Source organism: Epinephelus lanceolatus, chromosome 3 (assembly GCF_041903045.1).
Source record: "Epinephelus lanceolatus isolate andai-2023 chromosome 3, ASM4190304v1, whole genome shotgun sequence".
Classification (NCBI taxonomy): Eukaryota; Metazoa; Chordata; class Actinopteri; order Perciformes; family Serranidae; genus Epinephelus; species Epinephelus lanceolatus.
The window spans coordinates 12,700,225-12,716,133 of record NC_135736.1 but is presented as its reverse complement, the minus strand read 5'-3'; the positions used below and the strand labels follow the sequence as shown (position 1 = coordinate 12,716,133).

General features: G+C 42.0%; 1 protein-coding gene across 3 annotated transcripts in view; it reads left to right on the top strand.

The window, feature by feature from the left end:
- The window catches only part of septin9b (septin 9b), a 97,876-nt gene that overhangs the window by 16,164 nt on the left and 65,803 nt on the right, over nucleotides 1-15,909 (top strand). The window contains exon 1 of one of the 3 annotated variants that reach the window (XM_033624061.2): nucleotides 4,599-4,738. The exons of 1 other annotated variant lie outside the window; for it this stretch is intronic. In XM_033624061.2, the coding sequence (XP_033479952.1) occupies nucleotides 4,717-4,738 (22 nt within the window). In that variant the 5' untranslated portion in view covers nucleotides 4,599-4,716. Of the gene's footprint in view, nucleotides 1-4,598; nucleotides 4,739-12,287; nucleotides 12,494-15,909 lie in introns of those variants that run through there. One more of the 3 variants, XM_033624060.2, reaches the window with a different exon arrangement.

Sequence of the window (15,909 nt, the reverse complement as noted above, 5' to 3'; positions counted from 1 at the left end):
GTGTGTGTGTGTCTGTGTGTGTCTGTGTGTTTACAGGGTGTACTGTCATGCGAGAGGAATCTACTCGGATAACCCTTTGAGTTTTGTGTGTGTCTGGTTTTAAGTGGATGTCAGAGTGTTCATATGCATTTCTTTTAGTCTGAGCATGCACGTGTGTGTGTGTATGTGTGTGTGTGTGTGTGTGTGTGTCTGTGTGTGTGTGTGTGTGTGTGTGTGTGTGGTGGGAGGGTCTGGCTGTATCTCACCAGCAGGTTGAGATGATGGAGAGGGCAGGTGGTGAAAGGTATGAGTGAGGGAGGCCCTCTCATTCTGTTCTCTCTTGCATCAGTTTGTCTGAATTATGTCCTTCACAAGCTCAAACAGCTTCATTTACTGTAAAACAGCAGTCAACACTGTGTCATTGCACCAGGAAACACAAGGAAGTCAGGTTTACTCATTGGATTTATATGTGGTTGCAAAACCAAAATAGTTCTGGGACGTCAGCGTCACTTCTGATAACGCTTCAGAGCACTGGAGTGAATAATCTACCAAGGTTTATTATTAGCAGGTTACGTTAGATTATCAGGAAAATAACTAATAATTAAATCAATTAATGAAATAAGAAAATGTCAGAAACGCAGTTTTCTTCAGAGATTATGCCATGCCTTCATTGTCATGTTGCAGGTGCACAATATCCATAATCACTTTTGTTATATTAATTCTGTCATTCTTTGAGTAATTTATTTCATTGTAGGTCCTCAGCCCCCCACCCAGATTATCCCCCATCCAAATATTTAGCGTATATATGAATACAGGTGTGTGTCTGCATGTGTGTGTAAGACGTGGCTTTTATTTCCGCCCAGACCACTGCTCTTTATTCTGAGGCTGCAGGGTGGATGAGGAGTGAAGGTCTGAGTGTATGGGGCAGTGATGGGGCAGCATTGCCATTTGGCTCCATCCAAAACAAACGGAAAGAGAAGACAGTCTTTTTACTAACAACTTTAAATAAAGTGTGCAACACTAGTAGTGCTACATGGGTGCATAAACACGTGGCATACATGTGTTTGAGACTGCCCCACCCTCAGAAATAATGGTTGTTTGTACAAGCAGCTTAGTATGACCCATATTTATGTTAATAGTCAGCAACTTCTAGTGGCTATGGTAATTGTGACGGGAGGAAGTCTGCATGGGAATGTGTTTGGGGTGGATGGAGGGGTCAAACCAACACAGGACTTTCACCCAGGAGACCACTGTTGATGTCCCCTGTTAAAGAAAAAGTCAATGATGATTTATGGAACAAGCATACTTTTACAACTGAGTGGCATCTAACTGAGGTTGCAGATTGCAACCAACTGCCAAGGGTATAGGAGAACCATGGTGGCTGACACACAACCACACAATCATGCAACCGCCAACCACAAATGGCCGTATCTAGAGCCAGAGTTTGGTTTGTCTTCACTGGGTTACTGTAGAATCATGGCAGCGCAACATGGCGGACTCCATGGCAGAGGACTCACTCCATATGTAGATATAAATGGCCCATATTTAAAAGGTAACAAAAACACGAAACAACTTATTTTCAGGTGATTACACGCTATACACTAAGGAAAGCATACTTATTGTATTAAATTCCATTTCTGTCAGTAGACAGTAAATCCTACACACTGGACCTTTAAACCTAACCAAGCCGTTTTGTCGCCTTAACCTAACCAGACTGCGGCCATTTCACAACATAAGCCGCATGTTCAAAACTGCAACCATTTACCGTCATATATGTCATTCTTGTGTTGATTTCCTGCCATCAGTATTTAGAAAACGCTCCTGTGGGTCGGATTAGAGGGTAGGAACAAACGACCTATGTGGTCGTATGGGTTGGAGGACGTTTCTGGTTTATGTGTATGTCTGAACATGTGTTTGTGTGTTGTGCATATGAGAATGAGTCAACAAATGCATAAGCACATGTTGTGTGTTTCATGTGTTTTTTTGACCCTGACCCTGTGATTAAGTGCAGCATTTCAAGTCTGGAAAATGATCACAAGACAGCAGGAAAAAGCCCGCGGCCAAAGAGACATGTCTCTATTTTTAAAACCACACTTTTGTCACAGCACCTGCATCCAACTTTCCATATGGATTCAGCACTGAAAGGCTCATTTTGAATTTCTCTTATTACCTTAATCAGAATTTAGATTTTGGTCCCTGTGTGCACATTGTATTAAAGGCAGGCATCTGATTTTATTTTTTAAAATGCAGTATAAAGACAACACACCATCACATGCACAAAACTCAAACCTTAGAGTTTATAAATATGTACAAATATAAGTACACACCATAATGGCGATAAACTTAAATTAGCACTAATATATGTATGATATGGCAAAATATCAATACATCTAAAATAGCCTTCTAGCATGCTAAAATAGCCATTCAGACCAAATTCTCTTTATTCAAACTAAAGAATTTAGTCGATAAATCACATTGCATAGGCTTATATGAATCATATTTTTACTCTGATCTTTTTGGAATTAGTCAGAGGGCCTTACGGGGCGAATTCTACTCGCAGTGCAGTTACACTTGAATATCCCTAATCTGCCTCCTCTGCTCTGCTTCTCCTCACTCTTCTCCTTACTCTATTACGGATGTCAGAAAAGGCCCCAGGACTGCAGGGGAGTGGGAGCTGTGTGTGTGAGTGTGTGTTTTGTGTGTGTGTGTGTGTGTGTGTAAAGTGGCCTGTATCACTCAGGATGCTCCACCCGTCTATCATTTGTGTTCATATTCCAAACATATACTGTACAGTATAAAATAATGTGAACATTATTAGTCTTACAAGCTTGGAACTATAAAACACAGACAGAGAAAAAAAAACTTTGGCTGCTCGGAACTTGGAGTGAATGTTCTCTGTATCAGAGCAGGTCAGATAGGGAGAGGTGTTTGTCATCACTTCATGCCTGGAGAAACAGCAGGTCATATCATTGCTTTATCCGAGCACTGGCCTCACCCAAGAAAGATGTTCCTGATGTGTGCCTGTCTGTGCTCGCATGCCGATTGCAGCTGAAGCTAGTGTAGTTGCGATGTTTAAGTCTGGAAGCAACCCAATCGCCAGAATAATTGTTGGCATTGTACATTTCTGCAAACCACGGATATGTTGCATTTGTACATTTCATCTGTTGCATATATGTTGAAACTTTGCTTTTTAATTTTCAACTTTATGTTGTGACAACACTGTGGTCAACGTGCGGTTAGGTTTAAGCACAAAAGCCACTTGGTTAGGGTTAGGAAAACATAATGTTTCGACTCAAAATATCCAGTTTGGTCGCAACAAACATGGCTGGAAATTTCCCGACGTGTCATTAAAAAATGCCCGGCTTTGTTGCAACACACTGCTGTCTACTACTTGGCAGGCATCTCGCTTGAGGTGACACGCCACCCAACATCTCCTTGTCCTCTTGATGAGAAACTCGGCTCATATACATGTAATCTGAACTGCGTCCGTTTAGAAAATGTTGATATGATACGTTTGAAATGTAAAAGTTTGCAGAAATGTACAATATCAACATTTTCTTCTGGCGACTGGGCTGCTGGACAACACGGGTTGGGGAGGGATGTTCTTGTAAGAATGAGGAAGAGGAAGTGAGTTGTTCAGCTGTGCCTTCTCTCCCTGACACAAAAACAAAGCTGGGTGTGTGTGAGATTGTGTGTGTGTATTGTATTTTCTTGGCAGTTTTTCACCAAGGCGACGGGTCGCTAAGTGGCCCCGTGACCTGGTCGAGCTGCAAGTTGAGGGTCAGGGTCTAAGCATGACGTGTGGTTGTGTGTATGTGTGTGTGTGCTGCTGTGGTAACACTGGGGATTTTTTCCATAAAATCTCTGGAATAATGATGAGCTCAGACTGTGAGCAATATGATGATGAACACGTCAGGCGTCCAGTCCTTCAGAGCTGAGGTTGAGAGACACTCAGATCATGTGTGTGAGGTCAACAAGCTTGTTGGCTGAGATCTTGTAACACTTATTATTATTATTATTATTATTATTATCATTATTATAAACAAACCTTATTGACTGAAGTTTATATAAAGCTAAGAATACTCTTCAGTCCACTCCAGTCATCAGTTGTTTGGATGATTAACATCCTGATCAGAATGGTGATGATGACATGGTAGGAGTGTGTGTTGTTGGTTTAGTGCAGGATGTCTTGATGGACTGCTTGAGGTTTTTTCTGTAATGAGTGGACAGAGTTTATTTTCAGATTAGGACCTTTGGTCAAAGGGCTAAGGATCTATTTCAAAGACAATTCAGCTCCAGTGTCAGAGAAGTGTGTGTGTGAGAGGGCGGCAAGCTTCAGTATCAAGGGAATAATAGAAAACACTGGAGGAAGGGAAGAAAGAACAGAGGTAAGAAAGTGTCAGTGTGTGTATCTGGGATAACAGCCTGCATCATGTGTGTAGGAGAGAGCTGTGAGAGAGAAAGCAAAGAAAGTGACTCCATATGACTCGCACATGGCCGTAGACGTCTGCTCCGTTCACTTGTTATCCTGACAGACTGAAGACATTAAAACTTGGAGAAAGTAAGACGGAGGGAGGAAGAGGAGGGAGGAGAGAGGGAGGGTTGAAAGAGGGGGACAGGGTGACTGAGTCAGGCGAAAGGGGAAGTCTTCATGAAGAAAAAAAAAGGGGAAGGGAAGGGAGGAGAGGAGAGAAAAAGGAGAGGTTACATGTGGCTATTTGAGGTAGCCGTTGAGTTATGGAGCGAGACAGAATAGCCGGTAAGTTGTGGCTTTTTCCAACTTATTTGATACTTCAATGCCGAGGAGGCTTTCTTCGGGAGGGACTTTCTTTCACTCTTTTCTTTGTTAGACTGCAGAGGAAGCAGCTTATTAGCAGTGGCAGCAGTCAGCTAGAAGCCACCCTGGTTATGTTTGCTTTGCTTGGCCAGCTGGGGTGGGAGAGCCGTTTAGATACCTCTGTCTGTCTCTGTGTTTACATGTCAACTTTACCCCTCTGATTTATCGTTCCTATATGTTGTCTGAGTACAAATTTTCCTTTTCAGACATTTCTTCTCTAATTCTCATTGAATGGACAGCTAAGCTCATTGTGAAGTGCACACATGATTTCTGAATAGCTATCATATGCACAGCAGCAGTGAGTAAACTTCATGTGATGGGCTGTCAAAGACGACTTCCCAGAATGAAGAAACTTCCAGCGCAGAGTGGCTGCTGTACTGTAATTGGCAGCCTGGGGTTCGGATGCTGGCTTACAGATGACCCACATACAGTGCGCAACTACGATCTGACAATAGACGGACGGAGTTAAATCCTCATGCCATCATCACATGATTGGATTTTAAGCTGAGGAGTCCAGTTGTCAGATTAATTCCGACCAACACAGATGGTTTATTTTAAGTGTCAGGGAGAGGAAGCAGAGCTCATATGTCAGCTAATATGATTTTGTTTTTGACAGACTGCAGACTCTTTTGAGGAATGTGTAGCATGCATCAGAGTCTGTATACTGTCCCACATCTGTTGCATCAAAACTCTGTCCTACTTCTTCTGGCATGGCCATTTCTCAACAGGGATCCTTCTTGTTTCCTTTAATCAGCTGCTCATTATTGATTTTGATTGTTTAGTGCTAATGGAGATTCAGTGGAACTTGTGCTCAGGCCCATATGTGTTCACACTGCACTGAGAGGATAAGACTAATCTGGCATCTTTCAGTGATTAAGGCTGGACATCAAGCTGAGCGACGCTCTGCAAATTAGCTTTTAATTTGACCGTTAATAAGGTGGCTGAGTTCAGCAAGCCGTATGATGCATACAGACACACCGCGCACCCACTTTTATTGCCACTTGGTGGCAGCGTTGCAGTGTCATTTTGTCCTGTTTCAGTGCAGCCACCATTTCCCTGAGAAGTTCTGTGAAATGTTCCATGTGGATGATTCATATTTTGCAGGCGGAGGGATTTTTTTTTTTATGGGAGATGGAGGAATTTAGTGACTCCAGTGGGGGCGAGAACCGTGCAGTGGAGAGGTGAGGTGGAGCATTATGTCAGGCATCACTTCCCCCCTCACTCCTCTCGGTTAAGGAAGTCCTGCATGGGCCGAGCTGCTTCCTGGTTTTCAACCTGTGCTGTGTAGTTCTGTTTGGACCCGTTGCCTTGACTTCAGCCGTCGCCCCCTAACTCACTCACCCCTGATCCCTTCAAATATTGTTTTAAAAATGATAGGAGCTGAGGTTGTGGTGCATAGATGGCATTTTCAGCCCCTTGATTGTGGGTGATTCTGCAGCACCTCAATGTTGACTGAGAATACCTCCTACTTTCTTTGTCCAAGCCTGCTCAGGATTAAAACAACATGTTCAATATGACATGTCATGTGCATGTTAGTCCCGTATGGTCACCACATTGACAATAGCTAATTGGTGACGCACTGCCGTGAAAATACAACAAAGGGAAAAGACAAACAAAGGATCAGTCTGGAAATGAGAGACAATGTTGTGTCATGTTGCTTTATGTTCTGCCAATTAAGCAGGAAGAAAATCACTGTCTTGTCTGTTGCGAGGACATTAATTGCAATACTTATTGGCCTGTTTAGCATCAAACTGACAACAATAAAAGCTGAGATTGAGTTGAGAATTACAAGTGGGACACCCTGACAGTTTTAGAAAAGGCATAGTGGTACACTCCCTTAAAGAAATAAGTGAAACCTGTTTACATTTGTTAACATGACGCGGTGAGGGCCAGGACCCATACTTTTTGCATATGTTGTAATACACATTATATTTTGATTTGTTTTGTATCACAGTTTAGATTAAAATCTAACATTTGACTTATTTTGGTTCCTCTTGGTGTCCCTGTCCAGTAAGTGAACAAACATTATTCATAAGGGGTTTTTCAGTGTTACTATTAAATTGGCCTTTATTTTAAAGGGATAGTTTGGATTTTCTGAAGTGGGGTTGTATGGGGTACTTATCCATAGCCAGTGTATTACCTGCAGTAGATGTCTGTCAGCATGCCCCCAGTTTGGAGAAGCAGCAGGAGTACCGACACTAAAGCTGAGCAATACACTGCTGTGGACGTGGGGAGCTGTATTTGTACCTCATACCACCCCACTTAAAAAATATGAGCTATCCCTTTCATGGTACTTTACAGGAGCGATATGTGACATTCAGACCATTAATACAGCAGCAAACCACTATTTGTTATGTAAAGATATAGTGGAGTAATGGCGTCCTGAGCAGTACGTGCATGTTAGTGCATGTGAGTTTCTGTGTCGCTGATGTATCCACCCAGAGTCCTGTGTACCCTCACCCAAAAACACACGTGCACAGTTCCCCACCCACTTCCACAAACACACATGAACTTGGAGTGAAAGGAACTCAAGGAAATCACCCAACTCACCATGTTCCATAAAAGAAGTGTACAGGATATCCTCTATGAGTGAACGCCCCGCAGTCCTCCTCCCACTAACCTCGCAGTATCTCACCTCATATTGTTTCCCAGATTATTATTTAGTAATGATAAGTGAGGGAGACCATGAAATCAGCCAGCACGGGGACTTCAGGAAACTGTCTGGGAAGCCCCACCTTCAGTTCGCCTGAAGCAGGATATCTGACAGGTGAAATGATTCAACATGATGGAAACACAGATCAAGCCAGGGGTGATAGAACAGAAATAGATCCCATGTGAAAGCTCATTCAGGTGATTGTTTACAAGCAGCTGTACTTGTGGTCAGCAAGGTGCAAAGAAGAAATCAGCTAGTATCAAAATGTTTATATAGAAGCAGGCTAAGTGTGGGAAACTTCCATTTCATAAACACAACACACATTAATAGTGATACTTTTCATGCCTTATAAATGCATGTTTAGAACCGATTTACAAAATATCATGAAAAAGATTCCCTTTCTTTTGGCACAGTAAGAAACCAGAGTTTAACTCACCATATTTAACAGATGTGTATTTCTAAAACCTCACAATACAGTGTAGTAATAATAATAATAGTAATATTTCATTCAGAAATTCAAAACATTAGGTACTTAAGAATGAATATTTGTGACTTTGGCATGATAAATGACTCTGCATCTCTTATATTTAATGCAAAAAAAATCATGCAATAAATACATTTTGCTCACAAATTGCAGCACAAGACACCAAAAATACATGCATTAAATACATAAATTACATGCATATTAAACCATTTTATGTATAAATGTAGAGATGTATAAAGAATCATCACTTCTCACATAACAAAGACACAGGAAGCCAAATGTGCATGCTCAAATCTACACAGTGGCATCACCTCTGTAGGTGTGCAAGTTGTCATCAGACAGACTTTCATGTGAAACTTGTGTGTCTGCTCGCACCAAGATAACACAGACTCCATAGATCCCTGATAAGAATGATGTTTGGGCTCAGTATGACAATCCCTTGCACAGTGAGTAACATCCAAGTCCTAAAACCGCTGCAGCGATACTGCTGCCAGCATAAATTGTCCACACAGCTATTAGGCCAGTTTAAAAAGCTTACTATGAAAGAGTCAAGGATAATAGTTTTTTCCAAAGAACTGTCACATTAATAAAAACATGTATGTGAGCAGTGGAGTAGACTGAAATGAGTTAAAGCAAGGCCTTATGTGCTACTCTCTGTGAACTACCCCTCTACCTCCCGCAGTCTATCTGTACTGTCTTGAAACTATTTATTGCTTGTATTTTCCCTCTATTCTTCCTTTGGATTTGTGCAGCGGTTTCACTACCCTGTTTAATTGCACAATATTTCTGTAGTGACAGGGTGTTATTTAGGCTCCGCTACAATAAGTGAGTTTATTCCAATAACATTCTGCAGTGTAATTTTGCCTCCTTCTTGCACATGTAGGTCAAACTGATCATCTTTAAAAGGTGTCATTTAGATAAATGCTGAAACCACACACATGAGCTCATTACAGGCAAACAGAAGTAACTCAAATAGAGAGGCTGGTTTTGTGCAACTTCCTGCCAATAAATGTTTGTGGTCGTGCTGAATTCCTGTTAATCTTAGACTGACCAAGCAACAAAGCTTATAGAATCTAAGATACACATTGCAGGTGTTAATTTACTGGTACGTTTGTGACACAAACATATTCTGCATGTTATGATAATGCACAGCTCATAAAATTGCAACTGCAGGGAAAAGGAGCTTTTAGGTCATCAATCATATGGTGAATTTGTAAAAAAGAAAAGTGAGTTTAACAAGCTACAAAGTGAATAACAAATTCCACAAATATTAATTCAGCATGAGTAATAAAATCTGACAGCCTTGTGGATAAAAAATGAATTACTAGGGAAACAACAATGTGTGAATTTGTAAGCAGATTAAACACTTTCACACCTGTAAATGTTGCTATTAACAAGATACCAAACTCCCTCTGCACCACAGAGATATAGCGTTGAATGGTTTTGGTTAAGAAGATTTATCGTAAATGCAAAGGCCTCTGTGTTTACGGTGCTATTTCAGGGGCACAGACACACAAACACACCCGCATCTACAATCACAGTCAAGTAACCACATGTGCACATGCATGCATAGGCACATATTCACATAATGCACACACAAACACACACACACACACAACACACACTTCTCCAGATGTTGTTTTGGAGCGTTCCCTCATTCTGTCGCTCAGCTTTGCCTCGCAGCCAGCCCAGAGTGTGTATCCATGTTTAGATAAATACACACTGGCTGGGGGAGGTGTGTGTTTCACACACCGTGTGTTTTGGTTTAATTGAGTACTACAGAGGCTTGTGGCATATGGTTTACAGTGCAGCCCACTTAGGCCTGCATGGGCACAGAGAGGCCACACACTTTGTTACGTATAGTACGGTACAGTATATACAGTATCTCTATATATAAGTCTACCCAATAGTCTACCCCTCCAAATTACTCTTCTCTGACTCACTTATTTCTCTAAGCTTTGTCTCTTGTCTCGTCTCTCCCCTGTGTGTGTGTCTCACTGTATCAAAAGTCACAGATTTGTTTGGCTTAGTAGCGTCTGTGAGTTTCCTGATCAGCCAAACTAGTGCAGTAAAGGCTACAAACGCTGCTGTTAAAATAGAAACACTCCTTCAAAATTGAATAATTCCCAATAATTTATCAGTTATAAAACCACATCTGCGTATGATAGCGTCTGTGTTAGCCTCTTAGTGACCTTTGAGTGATAAAGCAGCATGCCAGGTTAACAAGGGGGACGCATTTTGGTCATTTTTAGGGTTTTTCCATTGGCACTTCAGGCTGTGCCGAGTCAAATCATGCTTGTTTTCCACTGTCAGTTTAAAGATGCTGAGCCGCGCCAGGCCACTCCAAAGATGGACCATCTCCAAAGTTGCTTTAAAAGTGCGCCTGACCGCCTCCAAGTGTGTAGTGGAGACATCTTGCTGATCGCAGCCAGTCCCTTATTACCCCGTTATGACACTCAATTAATGTCTAAGGGAAATGTATCCCCCTCCACTCCCCCTCGAATCACCTACTGGGTCTACCATCTATGTACACAGGATGTGAAAGCACGCTACTTTACACACTTATAGATGCATTTTCACTTGCTTGCTGAGATGCATATCTGTAAACATGCATGCACACAAATTAGCTATAAATACCCACACACAGCTGTCACTATGAATGATGCACATCATGTGCATTCTTAAAAGATGGACTCAAAGCGTAACTGCACAACAAGCATCCAGTAAAGCCTTCCCAGTGAAGTCCCATGACTGATGGATTTAGGATAGAGCAAACGCAAATACTGAATGTACACACCACTGCCTGTGCCATATTCTGTTCTTTATCCTAACACACCTTTGCAGCAGTTGTTTAAAACATAACCAGACTGCACCATAAACACACAGTGTTATTCTGTGTTAACGTCGACCTCTCAGGTGTTAGGGTTAGGGGCCACTGGGTGGGCTTGGCATCCTATTAGTGCCCCTTAGAATGAAGCTTTTCAGTCAAATTGGATTTTCCGGAATACTCATAGGCTATAAAAGTGCCAGGCGCTGGTGCCATGCCTTTTTGCATTCACCGAGGGTGAAACACTCCATGTAATTTGAGATATCTGATGTGTGACAGTATCTCTTGGCAACTGGGAAGCGGAAATGCCAGCTTCCTGTGGCCCTTGCTTTAGTCTTCGGCTCTGTTTTAGCGTTGGCTGCGGACCGGCATCTACATTCACTGCTATGACCTTAACCATTAGTGTGGAGATGGTAAAAGTGACCCAGAATCAGGAACAATTCATCACAAATCTCATTTGCAGTCACGTCTGGCTCCAAACAGGAAGCTGTAAAAAGCCACTCACTCATGGCCAATCAGTAATTACAGTGATAGCATCAGTATTTGTTTGTTTCTGTGGGAGATTGATGGATAAGAAATACTGTCCCACAGGGAGACAGTGGATGTGGTTAAATAAATCCAAGGCCAACTTTGGTATTTTGTCACTTTTATCAACTTCCTTTAACAGCATTTCCTAAAGAACAGTCTCTAAATTGGCCACAGCAGCTTCAAGGACAAGAAGTGTAACCATACCCGCCACATCAAAAGCTGGCTTGTCATCGGTGTCGCTCCCTAAAGAAGTCCAGCAGTGTTAGATTACCTGGTCAGCTGTGTCCACTGAGCTCAAATTCCCATGTTCTTCCTGATAATTTGGTGTCACAGAGGGCGGGTTGGTGCACGACTCAGCCTCTGACTGCCCTGAGGCACTATCATATATCCGTAATGTCAACTTTCTCCTGGAAATCTCTCCAGTGTCTCTGTGACAGGAAAGCAGCTCCTACAGAGGTGGCTGCACTTTAATTTAACATGTCGGCCAGTTTGTAGAGGTTGTTTACTCAAAACTGAAGCCTCAGACTCTTGCTTTAACTGTAGTCCCTCTGCAGCTGTGACAGAGTGAAACTGGCCTCCTTTGTGAGAGTTCTTTGAAGAGCTGCAATTGTAACAGGGGATCTTGTCTGATTGCAGGTTAACTTGGTTAAAGCGACTGCGTGTCATGTTGTCCACTTTCACTGTCAGAGCTGCTCAGAGGCTGAATGAGGAAATCAGACCTGAGAGCCACTTTGGTCCAAAAAGGGTCTCGGGGAATGACAGGGTCTGTTGTCTGCGTGAATGCTTATGCGTGCATGTATATGATGTGCGTGGGGGGCAGGGGAAACACACACACACACACACACACACACACACACACAGACACATACACAGGACATGAGGGAGAAGGGGGAGTGTGTTTCTAGCTGCAGGGAGGGGAGGAGAAGGGAGGAGGCTTGCCTTTTTCGCACTCTCTGAAGTTTGAATGCAGCGATATAGAGAAGTTAGTGGGACATCAGAGAAACTAAGTTGCTCCTTTAAGAGAGTTGTGGGCTCGGATTTGTTTTCTCATTAGCTTTATCTTGGAGTTTGTTCAGAATTAACAGAGAGCTACTTTAGAGTTGAAGGAAGAAGTTTTCTGTGTGAAAAAAATGTCTGATTCTGGAGTCAATCCACACTTGGAAGGAATTATTTCAGATTTTGAAGGTTTGTAATTTTTTTTTTCCTTCATGTTGACAGTTTATGGCAAGCAGCAAAATCTGTCAGAAGTATGCCATTTGTAAGTAGTTATAATATTGATAGATATCTTTCCACTTTGTGTGTGTGTGTGTGACCGTGTAATACTGCGCATGTGTGTGTCTGTTACTGTGTTAAAAACAGGGTGGTGAGCATGTGCTAGCCAAGTCCCTGTAGCCTATAGTCTGTTATTGATTATACCCATGTTACGTCAATAATAGAGACAAACACAGCGCTGACACCACACTATTCCAGCACCGGAAAGCCTTCAGCAGAAAGCACTGAGAGGGAGACAGTGGAAACCTCAGCACTAAGAGCTAACATCTGTATAACCTCCTTACACAATGTTCACAACTGTGTCTCTCCTTTGTTTAGTAAGCCAGTGAGGAGCTGGCATTAATTCCCTTTGTCCTTTTGTTTTCCTTTTCCTTTTTCATTCTGTCTGTCTTCCTTTCCAACTTCTTTCCTGTTCCTCCTCCGGTCAGACTGGGTCACTCCAGCTGGTCTTTGGCCTGATGCTCATCCTGAGATGTCGTGGGCTGATGGCGAGAGCAGAAAAAAACCCAACAGTGGTGGAAGTACTCATTGTATAACAAACCGTATTTCTAAAAGTGTTTAACTGCTCAGGTAGTGCTTGCGTCCAGTAACCTGTCTTACACTGATTTATTTAATAACCAGTTAACTGCTTTCTCATTCAGTGAATTCCTCTGTGTTGCTGTCGTCTGTCTCGTGTCTGACTGATGTGCAAAGTTTGGAAAAGCTGAAGGAAATCTGGCTGAATTTCTAAATGCTATAAAACTAAATTTGAAGTAATGAGATTAAAGTTTTTATGTGAATTTCAACTGCTTAAGTATTGCCTTAATGAGATTCCTTAATGAGGTTAAGGTCAAATTATAAGTGGTGACACAGTACAGAGAACTCTGTTTTGATCTTGTTAGTGAAATAAACTGGTTTAACTTTATTTACATCATTAGAAAGACCTGATTGACCTTATACTTAAATTATGTGGACTGGTTCAAATGCCTGACTATTCCGACATTAATTTATGGTCTATAGAGACATCTACCTTGTCTTCATTTTTACGAACATTTTGCCATTCTCTGTGATGGTTGGTATTTAGCCCAGCCTTTGAGTGTGACAGTCTGGAATAGCTATAAGCACTTACTGTACACCTTCAGTCGCAGTCAGTAGGTGATCTGAGGGGGGATAAGGGAGGTTGCCATCCCCCTCTTTAGCAAAATGACCAAAATGTGTTCCCCTTGTTAACCTGCCATCCCTCTCCATCTCTCCCGAGGTCACTAATAGGCAGATCATGGTTCAGGTCCAGACCCAGATGCCATCCTCTTACTGTTGTGGACAGGGGCACCTGAAAAAAATCAGTATGACTTTCAGTTTATGCTATATTTAGAATTTCACCACTTTACCTTACTGTCAGACAGCTCTTTCCGATGGGGAACTGAAGCTGCTGTCTCTGCTGTCTTTAAACTTTGACAAAAACAGTAAGTTTACCTTGCAGAACACAAGAGTTGCTGGTCTACCACTGTCAGGATTGGTTAATTAGTTAGTTAGTGTTATTGTTGAAAGGTCAGTTCAGATTCTCCAAAGTCACACAATAACACAAACAAACTAACCGATCAAGGCAGTGATAGACCAGCAACTCCTGTGTTCTGCACAGTAAAATTACTGTTTTTTTAAATGAGTCTGGTGGCTTTGAAGAGAACATAGACAGATATAACAGCTTCATTGATGGGTAGGTCGTGGTCATACAACACATTATCTAAACTAGTTTATTTTAAACAAACCCCAGCATTTACTGGTATGTATTGTTGAAAAAAAAACATAGAGTGGCTTTCATCTTTTGATTGAAGATTATGATATTAGATCATGTCAGTGCTGATAATAACGTAGTGCTCAGTCAGAGGCATTCTCTTACGCTGGCAGAGCATTTTTGTGCAAAAACGATATTACAGGTGGATGGGAAATTCATACTTATTCAGTTATTCACCAAGTTCCTACCTGTACGTACTGTAATGTACTGTCACCGATTGGATTCACCTTTCTACACACAGAAAGCACCTGCTGTATCCAGTGCCTAATAGTGATCGCCACAATCTACCCCACCAGCAGATTATACTAGTCATTATGAACCATTCCAGTGTTTCCATCCAGGACGGAAACAGCTATAGAGTGAGGCGTATGGCAAACACTTGACTGAGTAAATCCCCATTCGATCCCAGATCATTATGTTTTCCAGTACATTGCACTGCGCTGTATCTCACACTGAGGAGGAAACAGGCAAAGAGAGGGAAAGGCAATGTAATTGGTGAGCACACTAAAGATGTAATAATGCCTCTTGGATCGACTCGTGCGCGGGACTATTATGGAAAATGGATGATAGAAACCACCATAACAACTGCACACTAAAACAATATTATGATTTCCAAAAAGGTAGAAAATGTCTCTGCTGGATTTAAATGTATGAGTCATCAGAGAATAAGCCCAGAATAAGCCCATGTTTGTATATTCAGAGAGACTCTGTAGAGTCGTACATGGGCTCCTGCTGTGTTTGCCAACCTAAACTGAGCTTTGAGTCCACTCCAAGGTATTTCGTACTGATTATCTGTTTGAAGGTGCCATGTTGTTGCTCCAGTGTGGCACGTGGGCGCAGAGAGGAAATGAACATTGAAATAGAGAGAGAGTGTGTGTGGTACAATTTATAAGCCTGGCAGAGACGCCAGCATGTTATTAAGTTGGTTCGCGGGGATTAGGTGCGTAAATACAACACTTTCTTTACAGGTCTCAGTGGCCCTGTTCACTCTAAGAAGTATATTAAACCAGGGGTGGCAGAAAATACATGTATTGCTAGAAGGTGACTGTGTCAGGCCAGTTATTTAAAAGTTGGGTTTCTAAAGGCCGTAGGACTGAATCTTTTGTTAGTCAGTCTGTCTCTGCTTCTTCTACCATCACACACACACACACACATATAAATGCATGTACACACTCTCTCTCTGTACCCAGACGCTGAAGATAGGGCTGACAGCTCTGCACCATCATCTTCTCTACCTAGTAATTTACTGGCAGATTCAGTGTCCTGCCTTCTTGAAAAATAATGTTTTTGCTGAAACATGTTTTTTGTGTCAGGATGTGTGATTCATACAGAAAAAAAGTGCTCAGTCTGAATATTTCAATTCTGCTTTGAGGTCAGGGAGCTCTAATTAATCACATGTTTAATCCTTTGTGCAACAGTCCACGTCGCCAACAACTTTCTCTCCCCCACACTCACATTTTATCTGAACTTTATGGAAAGTCACAGACACCGTGTGTTCACAAGCACTGAGTTGAACACAGCCACTGTCTCTATACCTTCACTGGTCACTGAAGTGAAT